Source organism: Oryzias latipes, chromosome 3 (genome assembly GCF_053564925.1).
Source record: "Oryzias latipes strain Hd-rR chromosome 3, Olatipes_Hd-rR_3.1".
NCBI lineage: Eukaryota > Metazoa > Chordata > Actinopteri > Beloniformes > Adrianichthyidae > Oryzias > Oryzias latipes.
In genome coordinates this window covers 15,756,187-15,779,910 of record NC_136239.1, presented here as the reverse complement: position 1 = coordinate 15,779,910, position 23,724 = coordinate 15,756,187, and the positions used below count along the sequence as shown (strand labels likewise).

The following is a 23,724-nucleotide window of genomic DNA, read 5'->3' as shown; positions in this document are numbered from 1 at the left end:
AGTGGTGGCTCTCACAGCACACCACACAAACTCAAGATAGCCTTTAGACAAAGCACACAAACACAGGACACCACACAAAGCTAACCACCGGCCACACAAAAACGCATCACAGAAACTTGGGTCGCGTACCACTCTGGGCACGCGACCGTCAAACTCCGGGTGCGTGCCCCTCTGAACACGCACCCGTCAAACTCGGGGTGCGTGCCCCTCTGAACACGCACCCGTCAAACCCGGGGTGCGCGCCCCGCAGAACACGCACCCGTCAAACTCGGGGTGCGCGCCCCGCAGAACACGCACCCGTCAACTCGGGGTGCGCGCCCCGCAAGACACGCACCCGTCAACTCGGGGTGCGCGCCCCGCAAGACACGTCAGGTTAGCGTTCTGTCTTTGATTTCCCTTTCCTTTCATTTACAGGTAAGATTACATATTTTAGTTAGTTGGGGTTTTGTTTGTTGTTTTGGCCTGGGTTCACCCTGAAGCCTTTTAGCTTCACTTTTAGTTCTTGTAGGATGTTTATTTGTAAATAAATTTGGTTATTTTATGGAGACATTTGTTTGGTGTTTTGTGTTGCAGTCAACTTTTTTAGCCAAAACATTACTTTTTTATGTTATGCCCCCCCTAGCACCCCTAGACACACAAGGGGGCGTAACATAATTGAAATAATTTCAATTTTAGTTTTGAGTTTCAGTTTTTATTTTGAATCTTTATCTAATTTATTTTATATTTCCTAATTACCATGATTTAGTTCAGTATAGTTGACATTAATTATAAGTATTTGATGGTTTGGACCCGGACTCCCTTAAAAATAATGTTTACAATGTTTAGCTTAGTTTGTATGTTTGTTTTGATATTTCCCAGATTACTTAGTATTGGTGTTAAAGAATTGATGTATTATGTTATAGAATTAAAGTTTAAAGCAGATCCCATATTTTGATGTAATTATAGTTTGAGAAAACAGTGCAAGTGGATGTTGTACATCAGTCATTTCTAAAGCAGAAATAATGTATAAATAACTGAGGTATTTTCATAGAATATCATAGTTACTGGTGTTCTTTTTGCCATTTGGGGCTTTGATGTTACTATATTTTAGCAATTGTATGTTTTGCAGCTTTAAGGAAAAGCATAGATTGTAGGATTGTGTTACTTTGAGCAATTTTCCAAATTCTTTTTTGGGACCAGCAAGTCCTTAATGGAGAGTCAAACTAGGGGTTTGAATGACAAATCATGATGCTCCAATTAGTCTTAGTTTCTTGATAAAGAAGTGAATAACTAGCTGCCAGAATGCAGCAGAATGCATCTAAGACCACGTATTTTTCCAAAATTTCGCACTGTGCCCGCCATATCGCTCAAAGAAAAGTTCAGGGATTTTTTCCTTACCTGACTTTCATCACTGATAATAGAAAGTAGCTTCTGGTTCCAAGAAGCCAAAATCCTTTAGACTACTATATAAAAAAATAGAAGACAGCTATAACTCAGTCATTATCGTTGTTAGAGTAACATATATATTTCATTATATTTTTTCTTTATGGTAAGTTATATAAACTGACCAATCAAATGCCTCAGTAAAAGCATGTGTTCCCCTTTTAAGTAGTAGGGGTGTGGACTTCTAACAAGCTCACTCCTGTTTGGTGAGAGTGGTTGCCGTAGAAATGGCGACTCAGACCAACTTGGACCAACCTCTGCTTTCTGGCTATTTCTGGCTCCAACATGGCAGCGTCAGTATTGCAGAAAAATGATGTCTAAATGGACTTCATTTGGTTGGAGCAGCAAGTAAGCCATTTCCTATGAGTGACATCACACTCATTCGGTCCATTTCTCATATGGGGTCAATGGTACAACCCAAATAAACAGCTGATGCTGAAGAGAGTCTGGTGGAGGGAAAAAGCTTTTTGTTTTACTGAATGAAAGAAAAATATCCAAAAGTCATTTGAGTCCAAATAATTACATTCCATTTTTTTTGTTAGTTGTGAATAATGTTACATTTTGTCATTTTTAAATCTACAGGCTTGTTCATCCAAAAGGGTATTTTGAAGTGGGTTCAAAGGTTAGTTTTTTCCTACATTTCTACTTAAAAAGCTTTTAATTATGAGCCATTCACGTCAAGCCTGTTCTTCAGTGGCTCTGGTTCTAATTAGAGGAAATTGTTGTTTTAATTTTGAATTTAGCAGATCAAAGGGATCTTTAGACAGATGAAGTAATCATGATGGTGACATTTTTGGGGTTTTAGTTCTAAAATTAAAAATGTCAACATATTTGTCAAAATGTGGAACCATTTTTTTTATTTATTATAATCTAAAATGTTGTTTTTTTATATACATGTTTTGATAAAGATTGCAGTTTATTTTTTGGGGTTTTCTTCTTTTTCTTTTTTTTTTTTTTACTTTATACAAAAACCCATTCAAGGTTGCACTTCCATTAAAATAGGTAATGTTTCGCATTTACCATAAAGTCCTAAAAGCCTGTTATCCACTAACACCATAAACCAGGGGTCACCAACCCTGTGCCCGCGGGCGCCAGTGCGCCCGCGAGCACCCCTTGTGGCGCCCGCAGGGAATGCACCCCAATTTTTTTTTTTTTTTTAATTGAAGCAAATATTCAACAAACAACCACGGCATGTCTATCAATGACAACAATATCAATTCTGAGATAAAGGTAGACAAAAAAACAAAAACAAATATAACTTAAAAAATAATAAAGTAAGGGTCTATTATAAAAGTTTAAATAGATCAAATAAATTACACAATATCTGGGCGTTCTTGTGATTCATGTAATGTAAAGATTTAGAGATTAGGTTGAGACATCCATTAATGTGAGGTTTTACCTTTAAGAATTTACAAGTATGAATAAAATGCTTTGAAATTACAATCAGTACATTAATCAGAAAGTCCAGATTTTTGTCAATTAATTGTAATCAAATTTTAATTATATTCCAATTTAAAGGGTTAATGATGATATCTTTGGCTTTAAGCCAATTATGAAAAGAAGACCAAAACTTTTTTACATGCAAACATTCGAAGAAAAGACAACCATTTCACCGTTTCTAGATCATTTCCACAAAAGACACAAAGATCACTGTCCCAGTTAAAGCGAGAATGTAAAAAAATGATTGGAAGGCTAAATATAATTTAACGGGAATGCTCCAAAAATAGCACTGCTCATATAGCAAATCAATATATTGTGGTGATCTGGGGGTTAGCCCCGCCTTCAGCTTGACTCATGGGAAGTGGGGAATCTTGGTGTGTTAAATTGCTCACCATAAGTGAGGGAGCTGTGAGCAGAATTGAGGTTAATTCTGTTTGGCTGGTGGTGGGGGTGTTCAAAATAAACAGACAGATATGATTGTCTGCTAACTTATGTGAGTGTCATTTTTGACAAACGGGGGTTGTGCTTTGCATGAGGCACAGGTAGCTGATTCAGACATGTCCAGTGGAGCTGCTTCTAAGTAAGAAGATAGTGAATCAAGACTTGAGCGCAATGGTACCGGCCTGGATATTAGAGGGTAGTGATTCAGTGCTTGCTATTGGTAATTGATGCACTTTAGTTCTGCTATTGTGAAATATATGGCAGAGTATGGAACGGCCAGAAACTTACGAATCAGCGTTCCCGCCTTTGAGAAAAAGGCGCGTGTGTGTGAGGAGGAGAAGGGGAGGGGTAGTGGGCGCAGCTTGCGAGGTGAAACGTCGCATGGAGACCATTGCGCTACACCTGGATCATGGGGTAGCTTATGACTCAGCTCATTTTAATAATGTCATTCTTTACTAATTATTGCGGACATTTTCAATACTTGTCTGTATTTTCCATATAAATTTGTTTTTACGGTTGTTTAGTTGGTGATAGTTACTTATAAATAAAGACAGCAGGTAATGCAGGCTGGAAAACAGCTGCATTTTTTCAGACCATGAATAAACAATAAATAATTTGTTTATGAAAGTATTGAGGATTTTGGAGGATTTTTAATGTTGGTGTTGCACAAAATTAGAAAAATGCTAAATATTTTTGGAGTAATCCCAGTGATGAGCTCTATGATTTAGTTTTTAATGTTTTATGAGACCTAAACATGATTTTCACAATAACAGGTTTTTTAAATAATCAAATCCCTCTGATACATTTCACAAAGACACACACAGGACCAAAAACACACACACAGGACCAGAGGCACACACAGATCATCACACACCAAGCAGAAATGAACTTATTGCTAAAAAATGATGTCAGGAGTTGAGCTCTAAGAAAATGACAAAAGAGCAAAGAAAACGGAATAATTTGATTTATTATTTCTAATTATTATTATATCCTGGCTTTGTTTGTTCATATTTGCATAATTTGACAGAATATATTTATTATTCTGGATTAATATTCCTGTCTGTTTTTATTCACATTTATGTTTAAAAAGTTAAAATTAAGTTAACGTTTTTAAAGGTTTAAAAGTTTAGCTTTAGTGTGTTCAATAAATATTTATCTTGTGTGGCTGCAACTTAAAGACTGTTTTGGATTTAGGCCCCCTCTGCAACTGACTTTGACCCCCCTGTAATACGAGTCTAAAAAATTCATGCATGTTTTTGTGTGTAAAATGAGCAAATAAAAATAGGGCACACAAAAGGAAGTCCTCAAATTGTGTTTTGTTTTTGTTTTTTTGGGGGGGGGGCGCTAGGAGGTTTTTAGTGGCGCCCTTCATACCACTTACTGCGAATAAAATAGCCCTCGGTCTCAAAAAGGTTGGTGACCCCTGCCATAAACCAAACCTTTAACATTTAATCTGCGTCCACAGCGGCTCATAAAGCTCTCTTTTTCTCTCAGTTTGTGGTAATTCCAAATAAAGGTCTGTAAGCAGCAATATTCTCCAAAAGAAAACAAGCCGTGATGCATCTTGCTGCACATCACTATCCTCGGCTCTGAATAAAAACAAGTCCGCTCCTGTTTTGACTAGATAGTCCCTTTACGGCCTCTAACTGTAACGGTTCTGCCGTTATCAACACCTCTCAGGTTACAGCAGAAAACAAAGACAGTTTGGAAGTCATTTCAACCCTTAGGTTCTCTAAAGGTGTTTCTGCAAGTTGTTACTCTGCAGCAAACCAAACATCTAAAAAGTCAAAGCGACAGAGAAACCAAAGACATTCTTATGCACACAATGTTTGGATAAAATACCACCAAAAATTGCCCTAAGCAGTTTGGAATTTATTTAAACTTCCAGCAAGTGTACGGATGTACAAATTAAAACTAAACAGACCAACAAAAGAAAAAGAAGAGCTGGAAGTTATCACTTTCACCTATAAAGTAACTTTCAGCACAGTTACAAATGATTATTTTTACACCTCACGTTCCTTATGAGTAGGGCTGCACGATATGAGGAAAACTCGCGATATGCGATATTGGTTATTAATATTGCGATAACGATATAAATTGCGGTATATAAACAAATAGCAAAAAAAACAAAAACATCATTTCCATGTCAATGCAACAGTATAAAAATTATACTCCAAATGACCCTTGTCGACGTAGGAGGCAAACATCAAACATAAAAGGGCTCATTCGATTGATCAACAGCGTAAACGGGTCCTTCTGATTGGTTAAATGCATAAAGGGATTTATTTCATTTGTTCAATATTTCAAGCTGCCATGAGTTTGTTTTAGCACATTTAAGGTAATCATTTATTGCAATTTTTGCCGTCTTTTGTGGTATGCATATTGCACAGCTTGATTTCGCGATAACGATAAATTTGCGGTATATTGTGCAGGCCTACTTATGAGTGACTTTTTTACATCCCTAAACACAATTCCTTATTTTCATAGTATTACATATTTTCAGTTTATTCACAGCTTCCCTTAGTTTCAAACCTAATTACCAGTTTTTACTTTTTTCTCATCCATTGTTTTCAAAAGAATACGTTTGAAATCTTTCCTGTTGCATTTTTACTGACAGAACCCGAAGAATGAGGCAGAGTTTTGGTCCAAACGTAGTTTGATGTAAGCGGGCCACCTGCTTGACTTTGTGAACCGTCTGTGTCTTTAAAGCAGGCCGCTTATTTAAAGCACCTGTGAGGTGGGCCTATAAATAGAGCGCATCTTGTGTGGTCTACTTCTGACTCCCCTGGACTCCACGGAGTTCTTTCTTGGAGGAAGACACGTTTAGTTAATAATGTTTATGTTTGCCGGTGAGATTCCCTCGTGTTCACTCATATATTTATATAAATATATACATTACTGCTGTTTACTGTATTCCTTCCCTCTTTGATTTTCAGGATATGTCAGTGCAGGTAGAAGCTGGAATAGTCCGGCTTTGATATGTAAAGCTCTTCGTTGTTTAACAGTTCTCTTTGTTTTCTCTTCGCAGCGTCAGACAACAGTCAGCGGTTTCAAGAGACGTGTTTTGCCTTTGCGTTAACGCCACAACAAGTTCAGCAAATTAGCAGTTCCATGTAAGAGCGTTTCCATGCCAGTGGCCTGTTGCTGTCTTGCTAAGGATGACGTTTTTACACACACACATTTGTCTCTCCCCTCTAAGGGACATCTCGGGGACCAAATGCGATTTCTCAGTCCAAGTTCAGTTGAGGTTTTGTCTGTCAGAGACCAGCTGTCCTCAGGAGGACCATTTCCCCCCCAATCTGTGTGTGAAAGTCAACGGGAAACCGTGCACACTGCCTGTAAGGAGCCCAGATCCATGATATAAGTGTGGAAAACTCAATCATCTGTTTGGTTTAACATTTACACCTGAATTCTAGGGCTATCTTCCTCCAACCAAAAACGGCGTCGAGCCCAAGCGGCCTAGCCGGCCCATCAACATTACCTCGCTAGTCAGATTGTCCACCACAGTCCCCAATACCATTGTGGTGTCCTGGACGTCTGAGATCGGAAGGGTAAGGAGGCTCCAGCTAGCATTTAAGAGTGTTTTGATTGTTGCTGCTTTGTGCTAAAAATGTCTGTCCACAGAATTACTCCATGGCCGTTTATCTGGTGAAGCAGCAGTCGTCCACAGTCCTGCTGCAGAGACTACGAGCAAAAGGCATCCGAAACCCAGACCACTCCAGAGCTCTCAGTGAGATTTTTTTAAACCCGTTGTTGATGATGTCAGGGCCGAGGTTTCTATCTCAGTTCCAGAAAGACTCGCATCAAACTTTCAACGTTTTTCTCAAATCTTCATCTAATCAATTCCCAGTTTGGGGAGATAATTGTCATTAATACTTATATGTACCCATTTTAATTTAGGGTTGAGTCAAATAATTGTTTATGTGTCACCACATTTTTTCTGCATCTTTCAGACGTCAGTGGAAAATGTGAAAACAACACGTTTTCATATTCTTCTAGTTTATGAAATGTTTCAGCGTTTTGGGATCTTTTTTGTTTTGTTCCACATTGTTAGGTTGCAGCTTATATTTACATAAATGTTTATGGATTTTGAATGAACTACAGTGTTCCTTCGCTAAATCACAGCTCATCTTTCTCTGTCTCACTGTTTTATTCGGTGTCCTGATTGGCTGTTGTCAATCAACCTCCTCCTGCCGTGTCTCCTGTACAGAATGCCTTCAGTTTGACACATTAACATAAATCTTTGACCGTGATCAGTTCTTTGTTTTGATTCCACAATACTGGACCTTTTTTTTCAATGAAGGTTTGAACTTTTAGAGTTAAAACGAGAGAAAAGCGTCAAAATGTTTATCTGAGAGGTTTAACAGGCTCAAAGCTTAGAGGATTTCCCCAATCACAAGTTATTTTTAGAACATAACCGCTGCGATTAATGAGGGGACACTGGATTTATGTATTTAATGCTTTCATGCTAAGTTTAATTGACAGTTGAATTCCATATGAGATTTTAAATTCTTCAAAAATAAAATGTCAGATGTCTGCAAAATTAACAAAACTCGGTCTAAAAGACAGAAACTACTGAATGATCAAAGAGGACTGAAAGATTGTGGTTTTAAAAACTTGAGTGGTCTTTTTTAATAAAAAATGCTTTTAAAAACCTTATGAGTTTAAAATATTTGCTTACAATTTTCACCTGAATTTAGAGATTTTTTCATGTTAAAATAATTGTAATGATTAAAAATGGTATTTTAATCGTATTATTAGTGAGCAGAGATCCTGTCCTCAATGAATGTAGAAAATGTCAACTGCAGAAATTTCATTGCAAAAGCATGTTTCTTAATAATGGGATGCCTTAGTTAGATATCAGATTCTCCATGATCATTAGGTCACTTTATAGAACAAATGTGGCTTTGAAATAATTTTAAATCAACTGTTTACTCTAATATATTTTTTAAAAGAGTCTATTTTTAAAGGAATAACAGGAAATGTGTGACACAAAGTTTGAAAAAAGCTTTGTTTGCTCTTGACACTTCTTTATTTTTAAAGATTATTAATAAAGACTTGAGTTTGTGTGATGGATAGATTTAGACTGCATGTAAAGCTAAATTTGAAGAACTAAGATGTTTGTCGACTGGACAGAGGTGTGTGTGTGTGTGTGTGTTTGCTGCCGTGTCACTCAAGCGCATGTATGTTTGGCCTCTGCAGTCAAAGAGAAGCTGACTGCAGACCCTGACAGCGAAATCGCCACCACCAGCCTGCGAGTCTCGCTGCTCTGCCCGGTAATTATCCTCCCGGCTCCTTGAGTCATGTCAAAGCCTGTTTTTTTTTTTTTGTTTTGTTTTTGTTTGTTTTTCTGACTCAAGATGCCTTCATCTGTGTGGCTCCTGCCTATCTTTAAATCTGCTCCCCCTCGTCAGGTGTCTTTTCATGTGGCTTTTATTTTGTTTATGTCTCTCACATGTTTTAATCCCCCTCCCTCGGATGTGGTTTGTGTCAATGCCCTGACCCCATTGTGTGTTCCTGCTGCCTGCAGCTGGGGAAGATGAGGCTGATGATCCCGTGCAGAGCGCTGACTTGCTCCCACCTGCAGTGCTTTGACGCCACACTCTACATCCAGATGAATGAGAAGAAGCCCACCTGGGTGTGTCCAGTCTGTGACAAGAAGGCGCCCTATGAGCACCTCATCATCGATGGGTAACTCCCTCTGCTTTGAATGCGACTCTTTTTCTAAGAGGGAGAAAATAAACTTCTTCTTACTTTATTTCTAATTACAAATTCCTACCTTTTTATTGCATTTTTTTGTGGAAATCCTCTAATGCAGTTGAATTGCATATAATACAAAAACTCAATTCTGTGACTCTTCTCTTCATTTAGATTAGAAATGTGAGTTTCAGTTGTGCGCTGTTTTTCTGGATGTTTTTGCAGCTGTCTTTGTGTTTGTTTGCTGGCAGGCTGTTTGTGGAAATCCTCAACAGCTGCATGGACTGTGATGAGATCCAGTTTAAGGAAGATGGCAGCTGGGCCCCCATGAGGTCAAAGAAGGAAGTGCAGGAGGTGTCCTCTGCTTCTTGTAACAACGGACTGGATGGTGAGTGTGAAGACTTTAAGTAGGTGTGCGAAGAGCAGAGACACACACTTGTTGTGTTTTCTGTTTGCAGCTAAAGTATAGAGAAGAAATGTTGTCTTATTGTACTGCCAGAGAGAATCCTCCAAAGCATCTTAGCTTTTTCTAGTGTTTTGTTTTCTTTAAAGACCCACTCCAATCATCTTTTGATCCAAAATCAAGAAACCTGTGTCATTTTCTGGGACAACGTTTCTGCAGTTTCCCTCACATGTCTCTCACACATGTGAGAGAGCGCCAGGAGTTCATCAGAAGTTCTCCTTTGGCGTGGAGTAAGGCTGCGCTCGTTTCCCATGATGCCTTTGTTTACGCGCTCTCCCACTAGCTTACAGCCCCTCACAACCCTAAGCTAACATTACCAAAATGGCGTTCAATATTGGAGCTATCCAGCCGTACGGTTTAGAGCCGGATGCCAGCTGCATGCGGCTGCATCAGGATAGAGTGGAGCAGGGAGCTCGCCTTTAACTGCATCTTTACTCCTGACTGAACACAATTCAAATGAAGAAATAGTCAAAAACACAATTTTACTCCTAATTTCCTTTTTATATATCCTCTATCATTAAAAAATGCCACAAGAACATATTAAAAGACCAAAAAAAACCATTTTTTATGAACATGCTGAAATTGATCACACGGAATGAGTCGTGAGTTCCTCCACAGGCTCCTGCCGGACGTCTGAAGGCTCCGATCAGCTGAGCTCCTCCTCTTCCAGCCACAGCAGCAACAGCAACGCCAAGAAAGTGGAAGTGATCGACTTGACACTGGACAGCTCTTCAGACGAGGAAGAAGCGGACACTCCACCTCCTCCACCTCCTCCACCTCCTCCATCACTTCCATCGCTTCCTCCTCCTGTCAAGAGAACATGTTCCTCTTTGTCCCCGCCCTCACCGCCTGTCATCAACAAAGGGTGAGACCCCCCCCCAGGACTGTGATGTCACTTCAGCAAGTGAAGTTTGGCTTCACCAGATGTCAAAGTGAGGCTCAGTTCTGGTGCTCCGGCAGATGCAAGGTTGTAAAGGATTCATGAGTTTAGCTGACTGAGAATCATCTGCATGGAGCGAGATGTGCGACTTTCCAGAGGACGAGGATTAATGTGGCCTTCCCCCTTACGAGTCTGATCACAAGATTAAAGTTTATCCAGTAATATTTCCAGGAGGATTTAAAGAGGAAAAATAGATTTAAATAACCAGGGAGGATGAAAGATGAGTTAACTTTTAGATAACAAACAATCATTTCTGGAGATTTGAACGTGTTTCCCCTGAAAGCCGAGCAGCTGCTGATTCTGGCAAATGAAAATTCATTAAGGCCAAAAGCATCTGCTGCTTCATTTGAGTTTAATGAATCCTGTTACCGTTCAGAGGTTTGTGTTAGGAGGTAATTCCAGGAGACAAAGTGCTCTGCGGTTCGGTGGCTGATGTGACATGAAGCAAACGCTTCATTATGAATTAAGTGAGCCCTCTTACCTCTTTTGTCTTCCTCTTGTGTGTTGTCGTCAGTGTGCTGAACCTGCACCACCAGGCTTCCCCCGTGAGCCGCGCCCCCAGCATTCCAGCCATGGACACCAGCTACATCCCACCTGTCCCCCCCCTCATCCAGGACTACAGACCCTACTATCACACCCCCAACGACCTGTCAGGTACAGACACTAGATCACAGTCTACAATATTCCCAACTGATTAAACAGATGAAGTCACTTCACCTTCATCCTATTCTAAGCTTTTATTAGCAGCCATCAGTTTTTGTTTTTATACATTTGATATGTCTGTCCTTTTTGTTTTGTTTTTTCTAAAAGGCGGCATTTTTAATGAGATTTCTTAAAAGTTCTACTCCGATCATCTTTTGATGTATTGTTAAAGCGTTCCCAGTGGCCTTCTGATGAGGATTAGGCTGTTTTTAGCCAACATAAAAAAGTCTGTCATTTACTAGGACATAGTTTCTGCAGAGCAGCAGGAGTTCACTAGAAATTTGCTTATGAGTGGTCGGCTGGACCGTTGGAGCAGCAATCCTGTCCACCTTTCCCTCGCCGTTGCTGAGAGCTCTCTGTTTACATTACCGGTGCTGTAGCCAGATGCCAGCTCAGACGAGGAAAACAAAGACCTACATGGATGTATTTGTCTACAGGGGGTTCTCAGAATGGAGCGAAGCTGGGAGCTTGTGGCCCGCCCAACGGATTAGGATCTTTTTCAAACTGCATTCATTTCATCTGCTGATGATTCACAAAGCTTAGAGTAAAGAAATACTCAGAAATGCAATTTTGAGCTTCATTTTTTTAAATGTGTCCTCTGACAGGAGAAAAATGCCACAAGAACACGGTAAAAACAACCAAAACACAGTTTTTATCGGTGTTGGTCTTTAAAACAATTTCTCTGTTATCATGATTATTCTCAGTTTTCTTTAGCACTAACTGTATTTTTGTCTCGTTTTCAGATCTGAACTTCTTTTCTTTTCTTCAAGTAGACAATCATCAGGTAAGCTCACTATTCCAAACCCTTTGCATGAATATTCTGATGAAATTAGGCCGTAAAAATGCTGAAAGCTTAGGAAGCAGCTGCAAAGGTCATCAAATTACAAAACAATGTCTCCCTTAGCATTTCTGATAGACAATTGCATTTTCAGAAGAAGCTATAAAGTAAGCAAAGAAAATGAGCTTGGTGTTTTTGTAGGATTTCACAGCAGCAGCGCTGGTTCTGTCCCTCATGAGCTACAGCTTTTTGGGAGAGGGGAGGGCATAAAAAACACACCATTTATCAACAGTTTCATTTTGTTGTGAATCAAGCATTGTGTCGTCTGGCTTAAGTGGTGCCATATTAAGCTGATTTGTGACACGTCTGCCATTGAGATTTCTGCTGCGAGCTGATACTGCGAGTGTCAGGAAACTCGTAGTTGAGGACACAGGCGCAGACGCAGGGACTCGTAGTCAAATCGTAGGTTTAATATTCCTCACGATCGGAACAACAATCCAAAACGATCCCGTGACAGGGACAGGATCAGTGCAGGCTAAATACCCTCCAGGTGATTCAGCAACAGGTGAGACCAATAAGGTAAAGACAGAACAAACGAGCAGAAGAAAACAACCAAACCGGAAGTGTCAAAACAAAACCCAACAACCGCCCTGGCCCAGAACCTGACAGTACCCCATCCTCAAGGAGCGCCCCTGGGCGCACCACCAGGCTTGTCAGGGTGCCGGCGGTGAAAATCCCGCTTCATGTCCCGGTCCAGGACGTAGGAGGCAGGCTCCCAGGACCTCTCCTGAGGACCGTAACCCCGCCAATCCACGAGGTACTGAAGACCCCGCCCCCGACGTCGGACGTCCATCAGGCGACTGATCGTCCAGGTCGGGTGTCCGTCGATGACACGAGGAGGGGGAGGCGGGGGAGTGGTCTGATGGAGGCTACTCGTGGAGAGGGGCTTGATCTGGGACACATGGAAAACTGGGTGGACACGCATTGTCCGTGGCAAACGCAGCTGGACCGCCACAGGATTGACCACCTTCACCACCTCGAACGGACCGATGAACCGAGGCGACAGCTTCCTTGACTCAGTCCTCAACTTGATATTGGCTGTGGACAAAAGGACAGACTGACCCGGCACATAGGTGGGAGCTCGCAACCGATGCCGGTCAGCCAGCCGCTTGTTGTTTGCGGATGAGCGTTGAAGGGCAGCACGGGCCTCCCTCCAGATGAGTCTGCATCTGCGAAAGAGGTGTTGGACTGAGGGAACGGCCACCTCCTTCTCCTGCTCGGGGAATAGCGGGGGTTGGTAGCCCAGAGAACATTCAAACGGGGACATGCCTGAAGCAGATGAAGTCAACGAGTTATGGGCATACTCAACCCACGGCAGGAACGAGCTCCAGGAGGTCTGGTGGCGTGAGCAGATGCATCGAAGGGCCACCTCCAGATCCTGATTGGTCCGTTCGGCCTGTCCGTTAGTCTGGGGGTGGAAGCCTGAGGAGAGACTGACTTTAGTGCCAAACGCGGAGCAAAAAGCCTTCCACACCTGCGACACGAACTGCGGACCCCGATCTGAGACCATCTCCATCGGGATGCCATGCAGCCTGAACACGTGGTCCACGACCAGTGCGGCGGTCTCCACGGCAGAGGGCAGCTTCTTTAGGGCTACGAAATGGGCTGCTTTGGAGAACCGATCCACCACCGTCATGACCACGGTCCTGCCTGCCGAGGAGGGCAGACCGGTCACGAAGTCCAGGGCGATATGGGACCATGGACGACTTGGGATAGGCAGGGGATGCAGGAAGCCAGCCGGCGGTTGGTTGCTGACCTTGTTTTGGGCGCAGACCAAACACGCAGCAACATATTCACGTGTGTCTTGTGCCAGACCGGGCCACCAAAACCGGCGACGAAGAAAAGCGACGGTTCTGCAGACCCCAGGGTGGCAGGTCAGACGTGTGGCATGACCCCACTGGAGAACCTGGCTCCGCACAGACCTGGGGACAAAGAGTCTATTGGGCGGTCCTCCACCAGGATCCGGCTCACGGGTGTGAGCCTCCCTAACAGTCCTCTCCAGTTGCCAGATAACAGCACCCAAAACACGGTCAGCTGGGATCACGGTAGTGGGCTCCCGGTCCTCTACAACCGGTTCCTGCTGTCGAGAGAGGGCGTCAGGCTTAACGTTCTTGGAACCAGGGCGGTATGACACCAGAAAATCAAAACGGGTGAAAAACATGGACCACCGCGCTTGCCTAGGATTCAGCCGCTTTGTGGTCCGGATGTACGACAGATTTTTGTGATCCGTCCAGACCACAAACGGCTGAATCGCCCCCTCTAGCCAGTGGCGCCATTCCTCCAGGGCCAGCTTAATAGCTAGTAGCTCCTTGTCCCCTACGTCATACCTCGCCTCTGTTGGGGTAAGACGCCGAGAAAAGAAGGCGCAGGGGTGGATTTTACCGTCGGCAGCAGAGCGCAGGGACAACACAGCCCCTACCCCTGTGTCGGAGGCGTCCACTTCAACTACGAACTGACCGGAGGGGTCGGGTTGGATCAACACTGGCGCAGTGGAAAACAAGGACTTCAAACGTTGGAAAGCAGCATCGGCAGCATCTGTCCACTGAAAAGGCACGGAGAGGGAGGTAAGACCCGTCAGAGGTGAGGCGACAGAACTGTAATTACGAATGAATCTACGTAGGAAATTAGCAAAACCCAAAAAACGTTGAAGCTGCTTCCGGTTAGTGGGAACGGGCCACTCCACGACTGCGCTCACCTTGGCCGGATCAGGTCGCACCTCCCCCTCGGCAATGACAAACCCCAAAAAGGAAACACAAGAGGAGTGGAAATCACACTTCTCGGCCTTGACATACAGTTTATTCTCCAACAACCGTTGGAGGACCAGCCGAACATGCCGCCGATGTTCGTCCGGGTTCCGCGAAAAAATAAGAATGTCGTCTAGATAAACAAACACAAAATGATGAAGAAAATCGCGGAGCACATCATTTATCATGCCCTGGAACACAGCCGGGGCGTTAGACAGACCAAAAGGCATCACCAAATACTCGTAGTGACCCAGCGGGGTGTTGAATGCGGTCTTCCACTCATCACCCTGCCTCATACGCACCAGGTGGTAGGCGTTCCGCAAGTCCAACTTGGTGAAAATCCTAGCCTCCTGCAGGGATTCGAACGCCGAGTTCATCAGGGGAAGAGGATAATGATTTTTAACCGTAATAGCGTTCAGCCCCCTATAGTCAATACATGGCCGCAAGGAGCCGTCCTTCTTGCCCACAAAGAAAAACCCAGCTCCCAGGGGGGAAGAGGAGGGTCTGATGAGACCCGCCTTCAACGACTCCGCCACGTACTGTTCCATGGTCTCCCTCTCAGGCCTCGATAGATTGAACAGTCGGCCCTTAGGCAGAGGGGCGCCGGCCCGCAGTTCAATGGCGCAGTCATAGGGCCTGTGCGGCGGCAAGGAGAGAGCCTGGCATTTAGAAAACACCCCCCCTAAGTCATGGTACTCCGGCGGAACAGCGGAGAGGTCAGGTGAGGGCGGCTGCCCAACTGGGGCAGCGGGATCAGCCCCTGGACGTCGAGCCGAGCGCAAACAGGTCTTATGGCAGTAAGTACTCCAACCGACAACACGACTAGTGGCCCAGTCCACTACTGGATTGTGAGTAGATAACCAGGGGAATCCCAACACAACGGGGTTATGGGGGGAGTCAAAGATAAAGAAACGAGTTAACTCATGGTGGTTGCCGGAAATAATAAGGTGAACGGGCTTCGTTACCTGAGTGATAGTGGCAACAGAAGCACCATTCAGGGAGACCACCTGCAAGGGGCGGGGCAACGTCTCGGTCAGGAACCCAGCCTGTTTTGCCAGCTCGGCGTCCAGGAGGTTCTGCTCAGAACCAGAATCCAATAAGGCCCGAATAGGAATCTCCCCAGTCCGAAACAGAAGAAGCCCTTCTAACAAACAGGTTCTGGCATCAGAACCGGTGGGCGCCAAACCTCCGCTCGTCAACGTGCCCACACTTAATGACGAGCGGTGGCTTTTGGGCAGTCATTGCAGAAATGACCCCGCTTGCCGCAGTAAAGGCACTCACCAGCCGTCATCCGCCGTTTCCGCTCGGAGGAAGAGAGGAGACCACGGCCCAAACACATAGGCTCCTCCAACGGAAGTGTGGGGTTTTCTATGGGAACAGAAAAAATGTCAGAAAGATGTGGAGCCGGATCGCCACCGCCTCCCCCTGGAGAGGATGAATCGGAGCGGCGCTCCCGCCGACGGTCCTGCAGCCGGTTATCGATCCGGATTGCCAGGGCGATGAGTCCCTCCAAAGTGGCGGGCAGATCCAGCGGAGCGAGATGGTCCTTCAGCTCCCCCGACAGGCCCTCCAGGAAAGCGTCAATAAGCGCCGAGGGATTCCATGCGCTCTCGGCCGCGAGAGTCCGGAAGTCAATGGCGTAATCCGCCACTCGGCGCCTCCCCTGGCGCAGCCGCATCAATGCCCGGGCAGCCTCCCTACCCGGCCTCGTATGTTGGAAAACCTGGGTGAACGCCTCCAGGAAAGCCGGGAGCGAAGCGCAGGAGGCGGACCCGCGCTGCCACTCCGCCGTGGCCCAAGCGGCGGCTCTGTCGGTAAGATGTGAAACGATAAACGCCACCTTTGCGCGATCCGTGGGATAGGCGGCCGCTTGCAGCTCGAAGTGCAGCTCGCACTGGGTAATGAACGCCCGGCAGTCCCCCGACGCACCGGAGAACCTTTCCGGTCGAGCCAGCGGAACCGTAGGAGCGAAGGACGTCTGGCTAGCAGCCATCGGGGCGGATGCGGAGGAGGACGGCTGCACCGGCGACGGCTGCTGGAGCTGTTGCGCCAGCTGATCGATGCGACCCCCTATCGCAATCAGCTGCTGCTCCTGGCGGTTGGCCATCTCCAGCGTACCCCTCCGTAAGTAGTTCATCTGCTCCTCCTGCTGGCGGAGCACTCTCTCCTGGTTGGAGAAATCTGAACGCGAACTGTCCGCGTCTGCTGGGTCCATGGCGACGGGATCGTAATGTCAGGAAACTCGTAGTTGAGGACACAGGCGCAGACGCAGGGACTCGTAGTCAAATCGTAGGTTTAATATTCCTCACGATCGGAACAACAATCCAAAACGATCCCGTGACAGGGACAGGATCAGTGCAGGCTAAATACCCTCCAGGTGATTCAGCAACAGGTGAGACCAATAAGGTAAAGACAGAACAAACGAGCAGAAGAAAACAACCAAACCGGAAGTGTCAAAACAAAACCCAACAACCGCCCTGGCCCAGAACCTGACAGCGAGGATGAATGCTAATGAATGTGCCGCTCACACGGAACTTCAACCAGGGTTTTGTTCCTCTGCGCACCGAGTCTAACCTCAGTGTCTTCACTGAAGAGACTGGACAAACATGGACAAGCACAGATGTATAAATCTATCAAAGTCAATCCTGTGTCGTCTTAAGTTTTTAAGAGCTGGAAAGGAAACACAATGACTGAAAAGGAGCCACACAAAGCTATCAGCTAAGTCTACAGTTTGTCACACCTATGCGGTTAAGATCATTCAACATGCATTACCACGCAAAGATTTGAGAGATTCTGAGTAAAACTACGTTTTTCACTCATAAAGGAAAATAAAGCGGTTTTAAACCTCAGAACCGATGGAGCTCTGAGGGGAGACGGTCCGCCTGTCCATCGGTTCATTAAGTCAAACTCAAAAGCACTTGGGTTTCACCGGAGAACTTTGATCCAAACATAACAGCAAGTCTATCTCTAAGCTAAGAACCAGTTTGAGATGCTAGATAAAGACCTTAAATAGACCCTTCATGTGAGAAAAGCTTCCGTTGTGACCAAATTACTGTAATTCTACAAAGACTCAGTTAATATTTCTCCACATGCATTAAGATGCTCTTTGCCACCAATCACAAATACTTGATTACAAGCTCTGTCTCCAAGTGTGGCACAACCAGTTATTACGTCTAAGGTCAGTTACTTTTTCTTATAGAGTCAAGTGTTTGAATCACGGCCTTTAAGTAAACAAACTCAGCTGATCTTTGTGTGATTTTTGACAAACTGAAATGTTTTCAAAATCCCTGGATTTACAAATCAGCGAGAGGTGGAAACTTCTGACAATGTCATGGATCTGGATCTGGTTTTGGATCACACTGTGAGCTTTAAAAGTAAATGACATCAATCTCTTCATACCCCAGCTAGTATTTGAGCTAACCCTCTACACACATAGTCACCCTTAAGTAAGTAAGTAAGTAAGTACTTACTGTACTGTAGTACGGTAATAGAACCCAAAAAGGGATGTCCACGCTTGTGGATGCCGGGTCTTAAGAGGTCAATTAAGGGTCAATGAGAGGATTTCTTGCTCCAAAATGGGGGGGGGGGGGGGGGGGGAGAGACAAATTCAGGTCTGAATGAATCAAAACGAGCTAATCTAAAAAGCCCTTAGTAACAGGCCTCCAGCTGGGTGTGTAACTTTTTTCTTCTGTGCTGAAGAACCTCTTCAGAGGCCTAAAGAAATGTGAATTAAGCTGGCAAGGCCCAATACCCACTTTATTATACAGTTACTTTTTGAAATAACCCAAGCGAAGAGGAACAGAGGCCTAAAGCGAGCCAACAACAGCATAGAGAGGCTCTTTTTATGTTATAGGACAGGTGGCTGCAAACTTTAAGGCTTAAACAGCCATTTAGTCCGGTTTCTTACAGACCAAAACCCAGTGGGAGCCTCAAAGTACGGGTGGGTTGATAAAATCGATCAATCGATCTGAATCGATCCAGGGTTAATAGATCAATAATCGATCCATAAAAATAGAGAATGGTCTTATATGCCTTTACTTTTCCGGTGACCTAACGCATAACAGCAGTAAAGCCAACTTCTGCTAGCTTGATGCTAACACATAATGGAATTTCCCATAGGACGGCTAATGCTAATGCTTGGTCGACTTGAACAGACATTGCTGACTAACTGAGCAGCTTTATTTACTCACAGGCATGAATTTTCCAAAGTCTTTGAAGGAAACTTTTTTTTTTTAAAGTAACCTTTGCTCAAATCTTCTGGAATAAAGTGCAATGCTATAGCACGAGCTCCGCCTAGTGGCCAAACCTCCATGTAACACTCATCTGTTCATTATTTCACTAAGGCGTTCTTGTTGAACTTTGACCAATTAGGGACTTGGATTGGGTAGTGATCTATGAATAGCGTCCTTTTCAAACATTGGAAGTGCCGGCCGTTTGAAATTGATCATGGAGGAGAAATGAATAATTGCGGTTTGTGCCCAGTCAGAATGATGTGACACCAGGTCTTTTATAGACTACAATAGAGCTGTGAAAGAAAAAGTCTGGAGAAAGATTGACCAGATTTGCACCTCTTTGACACTTCACACCAAGCCTCCTTCTACTCTGAGTACATGCGTTTTATCGGGTAGTGACAGTCCAGTTTGAACACTGAAAGTGTGTTCAAGAACCCGTGTTCATCGCGTTCTTTAACACACTTGACGTGCCCGGTGTGTACGTAGCTTTAGGTGAATAAAGTTCAGACTTAAACCATGCGTTTCATGTTGACGTCTTCATCTGTGCTGAGCGACCTCACCCACTTGTGGCTTGTCCTCCTCCCCGCAGCATTACAACATGGTTATGGCAACAGCAGCCGCGGCCTCGGCCTCAGATGACCACGAGCTGCTCTTCAACCGCTTCCTGCCCTACAACTCCTCCTCCTCCGCCACCCAGCTGTACCTCAACCAATCAGGAGCGTCCCCCGCCGCCTCGCTAACGGCACCCAGCAACGGGGCGAGCAGCTCTGGCAGCAGCAGTAGCCTGGTCTCGTCCAGCAGCCTCCGGGACACTCACTCCACGCACTCGTCCTCCCTCACGGGCTCACACTCCTCACACACACACCCCGGGGTGGTGGCCAGCCGGAGCGGCACTGACGCAGTGGCAGCTATTTACAGTGGGATACCTGACGTTATATCGCTGGACTGACCCCAGAGGGGTAAAAGCAAGAGTCTGGGCCCCAGCTTCAATGCAGTAACCAACCCATTCACAAGCTGACTGCAGAAACTAGACTGACCCCCAACAGAGCAGACCGATGGGTGGGCTCATGCCAGGACTCAGCTGCTTAAAGGGAGGGCACAAGTTCTGAAACAGGATGTTGTCACTTTAAGAGGTCAGCTGTGGACGGAGTGTTGATGCAGCTGCTGCAGGTCAGAAACGCATGAACTCCTGATTTCTGTTGTTCTGCAGCCAGCCCGGCACAAACGGCAAAGATGCTACCTGAGAAAACGAAACACCACGTTGGAAGTTTTTTAAACAAAAAGGAATGGGAAAGGTGTGGCACCATGTACAAAGAACAAAATCTATTTTCCTCTTTTACTTTTGTATGTTCAACCCGAACACGGTCGGTGTAGTGAGCTGCTTGGATCTCCGTTTGGAAGTGGAGGAATGAAGAGTCTCTTCCTCGGCTGGAGCTTATAGAAACGCCTGTTGCCATGTTTTTGTCCTTTTCTCCGACGTGAACTTCCATTCTCTTTTCCAAACTCTTTTTTTTTTTTCCTTCAGACAATAACTTTACAGTTTTATGGTGTGATTTTGTGTTCCTTTTAAATTATGTATGATATTTAAACAGTTATATATGCATTCCCTTTGACCTTCAGGTTAACGCTGCGGGAGTGTGCGGGTGCAAGCTAGCCTTTTCTAGTGTGTCATTGGAACTCCTCTGCCAGCAGAAAGCATTTAGAGACTATTTATACTTGCCAGTTTAGATCTTTGAGCTGGGAGGGTTGTTTTTTGTTGTTGTTTCTTTTGCACAATGCCAAAAACAAAACAAAAAAACAGTAGGTACTTAGGAAAAGGATCCCAGTGGTGGGAGTGCAGTCGCATCAACGTGCCAGTGTTTGTAGTGGGTCTCGGTGTGTTCCTGGTGGGACGCTCTGTCCCCTTCTGTCTCGGCTCCTTAGCTGACTGTTAAAGCAGGAATTCCAGTGAAGCTGTTGTAGCAGCGTCAGACCTTTTAAAAGCACGGGCGGCGCGACGGCATGTGACCAAGTTCATACTAGTGCCTGTCCATGTGCGTGTCTGTTTGGGAAATGTCATTTTATCGTCTTAAATGCTTGGCCCCCCGACCTCTACAGCCCAGGTTTTTCCCCCCACACACACACTGTAGGAGAAGCACGCCGCTCAGTGGCTGCCAGCATGCAGGCCTGTTTTTCCAAAAGGCACGTCCCGCCTCAAAGCGAGGAGCGCCTCCGACTCCCAGGTTTCATGAATGTATCGTGCTTGGGTTTATAGTCAAAGGGAACTGTGTTGCATCTTCCATGTGTCCTTGAACGGCCCACCCGCTGCTATCATCTGGCCCCTCCATGTGCCAGTCCCTTCCAGAAACCTGCAGCACACTCCACTGCCCAATTATCACATCCGCGATGGCTTAATCACTTCTGACAGCAGCTCCCCCCCCGTCCCGTTCACCCCCCACCTCCCAAACACTCTTTCTTCCGTTAGTAAGTTTATTATTCCCTCTTGGGAGCCAGCTCCATCTCACTCCATCCTCCGCCACAAAGAAGTAAGGTATTTCCAGTTCTGTACAGTATTGTATTTATTTTTGTGTGTCTGTATGACTTTGTTGAGTCGCTGTCATTTGGGAGCTTTGGACTTTCATGTTATTTGAATGATTTCTTCAGGACTTTCGAGGAAGCTGTTGCCTTCGGATCCAAAAAAACCCCCCAGAACTTCAGAGCTTCCCTGTAGGCCTCAAAGAAATTACTCCTCAACGTTGACGTTCCTTCGTAGGTTTGACGATGTCTTAGGAGCTTCGGAACACAGAGAGCGATGCAGATCTGTGCTGTTAGCAGATGTTGCTGACATCATCTTTAGGCAACCTGCTGGGGGTATCGGCTCTGCTCTCGCTCTCTGCCGATGAACGTCAGCTTTCATCCTGAGTTTCAGCACAAAAACAGTCCTGATCAAAATCTTTAAACCAGTTAAGAGAATGCAAGAATTTGCATTCTTACCAGCTGGACCTTGACAAGATTCTAAATAGAGCTTCAAAACTAAAAAAAACAAAAAAGAATAAAAAAGGAGCAAGAAGACAAATATGTTTTAGATAAGATAAGCCTTTATTGTCACTGTCCACATTGATCAGCTGCCATTTAAATGAACTGGGCTGTTCATCAGCTGATCAAAAGTTTGAGCCCACAAACTTTAAGAACCAGAAGTTTTACCAAAATTAACATTTGACATAGGATTTTCTAATAAGTAATCATCCTGTTTAGGTCTCTTGATGGCAAAGGCAGAAAAGCTTCATTTCTGTGAATCTTGCAGGATCGTTGAGCTGCATAAACACGGCCTCTCACCACCAACCTTCGCTGCTGAGGTTGGACGCAGTGAAACAATAGTTTTGAGTTTTTCAAAAGATTCTGAGGGTTACTGAACAAAAAAGTCAAGTGGCAGACCCCAAAAATAAATGACTGGCACTGATGTGAGGATCCAATGGGCTGTTCACCAAGACACGTGACGGTCCTCGACCCAAATTAAAGCCATCACTGGTGCCGACTGTTGCCAGGTAACGATCAGACCGCTCCTGCAGGAGGAGGGCTTCAAACACAAGCAGCGTCTTCAAAGCCACAAAACTACCTGGTTGGACTTTGCAAGGGAAACACCAAGTTCTCTTCTCTGATGAGATCAAATGTAACCTTTACGGTCCTGATGGCTTCCACCATTACTGTCATGACCAAGAGATCCCACCTGAAATGTTTTCTAGTGGAGGAGGAACCATCATGGTATGGGGTGCGTTTGCTTCACTGGAACAATGTTGTGTAAGGGGGTCAAACCACAGCTGGCTATGTGGAGATGTTGCAGGGGGGGGCATGCCTCGTGCCTGAGGCCTCTCGTCTGTGTGGTGATGACTGCGTCACTCTATTGGACAGTTCTAAATATTCTCCTGATTTAGATCCAATTGAGAACATTTGGCGACGTTTACAAAATTGGAAATCAGTTCCAGTGGAAGCCTTCATGAAGCCCTCTTCCCCATCTTTGAGGACCTAACAGAGTTTTTTTCTCTAAACATTTGATCAGCTGATAAACAGCCCATTTCAGTTAACTTGTTGTTTCAATTCTATTGTCTGCTTAGTGTTTGGCCTCTTGCTCCCATCGCTTACTTACGCGTTTTGAAGCTCTACTTAGAACCTGGTTCAAATCCAGCCATGCAAAATGCAAATTCATGCAATTCCTTAATTGGTCTTGAGATTTTGATCAGGACTGTAATACTAATAGCAGCAGAACCGATCGCTTTGGACGCCACTATAAATAAAAATGTAAAAAGTGATTATACAGGTTTAAATATTTAGCTTTTAACAGATTTGATTGAAAGAAAAATGTAAAATGTTTGATTTTAAACTTGGCCCGCCCCACAAAACTTCAATTGACCTGATTTTATAGGAACGGTTTCCTTTTTCCAGCTGCAGATCTCTTCATTTTCCTCCAGACACGTTCAGAGATGTTCCTGTCAGGTCCGCTTGGACTCAAAGTGTGAAGCTGTGGTTGAGGAAGCATGAAAAGTCCTCGCCGTTCAGACCCTAGCCCCACCCAGAGCCTTTGGGGGGTGAAGGAGAAGACCGTGGTCCGCTGTCCTAGCCTCCCTTCGTCTCTGCAAAGAGCACAGGATGAGTGTAAACTGAACGCCACGCTGCTCACAGATAAGTGTCAGGACATCACACAAGCTAATGAGAACTGTGGCACAGCAAGCTTCCCCGACAGGGAGCAGTACGGTGGCCCTAAAGGCAAATCCCTCCATGCAAAAGCACATTAAATATTGCAACAAATAAAACTGCAAAGAAAATAAAGA

At 44.8% G+C, this 23,724-nt stretch overlaps 1 protein-coding gene and 1 long non-coding RNA gene across 3 annotated transcripts in view; one reads left to right on the top strand and one right to left on the bottom strand.

The window, feature by feature from the left end:
* LOC101169428 (E3 SUMO-protein ligase PIAS1) overlaps positions 1-23,684 on the top strand; it is a 78,694-nt gene extending 55,010 nt beyond the window's left edge. For both annotated transcript variants that reach the window (XM_023953063.2, XM_078944253.1), the window contains exons 3-13: positions 6,332-6,416; positions 6,503-6,641; positions 6,720-6,854; positions 6,928-7,033; positions 8,506-8,579; positions 8,834-8,994; positions 9,252-9,388; positions 10,082-10,328; positions 10,918-11,057; positions 11,849-11,889; positions 19,509-23,684. In XM_023953063.2, coding sequence (XP_023808831.1) covers positions 6,332-6,416; positions 6,503-6,641; positions 6,720-6,854; positions 6,928-7,033; positions 8,506-8,579; positions 8,834-8,994; positions 9,252-9,388; positions 10,082-10,328; positions 10,918-11,057; positions 11,849-11,889; positions 19,509-19,868 — 1,625 coding nt within the window. In that variant the 3' untranslated portion in view covers positions 19,869-23,684. The remainder of the gene's footprint in view (positions 1-6,331; positions 6,417-6,502; positions 6,642-6,719; positions 6,855-6,927; positions 7,034-8,505; positions 8,580-8,833; positions 8,995-9,251; positions 9,389-10,081; positions 10,329-10,917; positions 11,058-11,848; positions 11,890-19,508) is intronic.
* The window catches only part of LOC144990934 (uncharacterized), a 163,467-nt gene that overhangs the window by 88,701 nt on the left and 51,042 nt on the right, over positions 1-23,724 (bottom strand). The window lies entirely within an intron of this gene.